The sequence below is a fragment of the Protobothrops mucrosquamatus genome, unplaced genomic scaffold (assembly GCF_001527695.2).
Source record: "Protobothrops mucrosquamatus isolate PMUCROS unplaced genomic scaffold, P.Mucros_1.0 scaffold2838, whole genome shotgun sequence".
Taxonomy (NCBI): domain Eukaryota; kingdom Metazoa; phylum Chordata; class Lepidosauria; order Squamata; family Viperidae; genus Protobothrops; species Protobothrops mucrosquamatus.
In genome coordinates, this window is record NW_015388870.1 from 40,108 (window position 1) to 42,836 (window position 2,729).

The window sequence follows — 2,729 nt, forward strand, 5'->3', positions numbered from 1 at the left end:
TTTCCTTTGGGGGCGATGGAAAGACAAAAGACCTGATCTAGATTTTCAAAGACCCAGTCCAGGCTGACTCTAAAGGCTATACAAGATCTGGGTTCAACCCGACTTGATCCAGTGACTCTGTATTCATCAGACCAGCAACTTCTAAGTTATAGTCCCTCTAAGTTATAGTACAGTTTATGAGTAGAATAGAATAGAGCTGGAACGGACCTTGGAGGTCTTCTAGTCCAGCCCCCTGCTCAAGCAGGAGAACCTATATCGTCTCAGACAGGTGAATGTCTAGTCTCTTCTTAAAAATCTCCAGTGATGGAGCGCCCACGATTTCTGGAGGCAAGCTGTTCCACTTGTTAATTGTCCTCACTGTCAGGAAGTTTCTCCTTAATTCCAGGTTGCTTCTCTCCTTGATCAGTTTCCAACCATTGTTTCTCGTCCTTCCCTCTGGTACTTTGGTGAATAACGTGACCCCCTCTTCTTTGTGGCAGCCCCTCAGATACTGGAACACTGCTATCATGTCTCCCCTATTTCTTCTTTTCTTTAGACTGGCCAAACCCAAATCCCTCAGCCGTTCTTTGTATGTTTTAGCTTCCAGGTCTTTGATCATCTTAGTTGCTCTTCTCTGAATTTTTTCCCAAACTCTCAACCTCTTTTTTGTCATATGGTGACCAAAATTGGCTGCAGTATTCCAGGTCTGGTCTCACTAGGGTTTTATAAAGCAGCACTAATACCTTGTGTGATCTTGATTCTATGCCTCGGTAGTGCTGGACATAAATCACATAATGTCACTGAAATATATTGTGTTGTTGTGTTGTGTTGTTGTAGTAATTAACTGGGCTGGTAATAAAATGCTTCTTGGAATGAACAGTTTTATTTAAAGCCGGGGCGATAGTTGCTACTAGTGCCATCTTTTATTACAATTACTGTCAACATCCCGTAAGACTTACAAGAAGCTAGCTGACAGTATTGCAGTTAGTCTCTTCACTGATGCCAAATTTCATGTATCGACAATAAGCAGATAAATGCGAGGGGATGGATTTGGCTGGCTTTGTTGCTTAAAAGGGCATAACATTTACGTGATGTCTGTCCAGTCTCTTCTTGAAAATCTCCACTGATGGAGCATCCACAACTTCTGGAGCCAAGCCGTTCCACTGATTAATCGTTCCCACTGTCAGGAATACCGTAACAGTTTCTTTTTTTTTGAACACGGTCTAATCAAATGCATATCTATATAGACCTACTTTTCATGAAGGGGGTTCATCCTGCATTTGCAAAACAGCCAAATCCCAATCCCATCTTGAGAACTGGGAAAACACACTAGAGGCAGATAAGATCGAACAAATTCTCCTTTAAGAAAAAGGTCTTTTCAACCAGAAAAAAAACCCACCATCATTCATACCATTTGCTCGGGAAAACAACATTACCCTGATCTGAAACGCAGAGTTGTAGATTGGATGCTTATTTTAGATGCTGACTTGGCAACCGTGCCACAGTAGATGTGAATTACTTGCCCGGATGAAGTAATAATTAGTTTATGAACTGCTTCGATCGATTGTCTGCCAGGAGTCTGTCTAGACACAAACTCAAGAGAGATTTTGGAGTTGCAGTGTGTTTTGCGAATCCCTCCTGTATCAGATACACTTTGCAATCTTGCTCAACAAGCCAGGTTTGCAAAGATTTGTCTGTGACACCAAGAGTGAAGCTTGGCTGACGGCGCCTCATGAACCCCCATGCAAAACAGATTCTCCACTTGAAGTGCAATGCAAATATTTTGAAAAGTACACATAGTCCTTGACAGGCGTCTCCTGGTGATTGGCCCAAAGTCATCCAGTTGGTTTTCATGCCTAAGGCAGGACTAGAACTCACCATCTCCTGGTGATTGGCCCAAAGTCATCCAGCTCGCTTTCATGATTAAGGAAGGACTAGAACTCAGACCCAAAGTCATCCAGTTGGTTTTCATGCCTAAGGCAGGACTAGAACTCACCGTCTCCTGGTGATTGGCCCAAAGTCATCCAGCCCGCTTTCATACCTAAGGCAGGACTAGAACTCACCGTCTCCTGGTGATTGGCCCAAAGTCACCCAGCCGGCTTTCATCGCTAAGGCAGGACTAGAACTCACCGTCTCCTGGTGATTGGCCCAAAGTCACCCAGCTGGCTTTCATCGCTAAGGCAGGACTAGAACTCACGGTCTCCCACTTTCTAGCCTGGCGCCTAGGTTTAGTACTTCACACTTATCAATATCGCCTGGGTTACCGATGAATTCACAACTATAGCATGAGCAATACCGGATATTATTGTAAGGCCTCCTTGAATCTCTGCCAAGATCACACATCCTGCGGCAATCCAATAATCTTTTACCGTGCCACCATCTACAGAGAGCTCATTAGTTCTGGTGCCCCTTCAGCAGGTGCGTCCTTTCCTGGCCACACAGCCTTGAAATGAGAGCAGGGAGGATGTTGTCCCTCTTGAAAAGCTCTCCTCTCTCGCCTCCGAGAAGGTGTCGGGAAACATCAGCGCTCGGTCACTGCGTCTGCAGCGTGAAAGGACACGGCAAGGCCACCTGGACTGCTTAGTGACGTTTGGCCGAGGGCTGTTGTTATTTTTTCAGGGAAAGAGTATGGAAAATATTATTCAGTCTCAATTTTTCTCCTCTTCCCTTCATCTCTCCCTGTTTTATCTGTCGAACCATAAAGGAAGGGTTTAATTTAACTTATCTCGGGACAGTGCTTTAATTTGTTC

General features: G+C 44.6%; 1 protein-coding gene across 1 annotated transcript in view; it reads left to right on the forward strand.

Annotated features, from left to right (window-relative positions):
- Window positions 1-2,264: 2,264 nt before the first annotated feature.
- NPTX2 (neuronal pentraxin 2) overlaps window positions 2,265-2,729 on the forward strand; it is a 17,546-nt gene continuing 17,081 nt past the window's right edge. Inside the window, exon 1 of the mRNA XM_015825856.2 lies at window positions 2,265-2,397. Within this exon, the coding sequence (XP_015681342.2) occupies window positions 2,265-2,397 (133 nt within the window). The remainder of the gene's footprint in view (window positions 2,398-2,729) is intronic.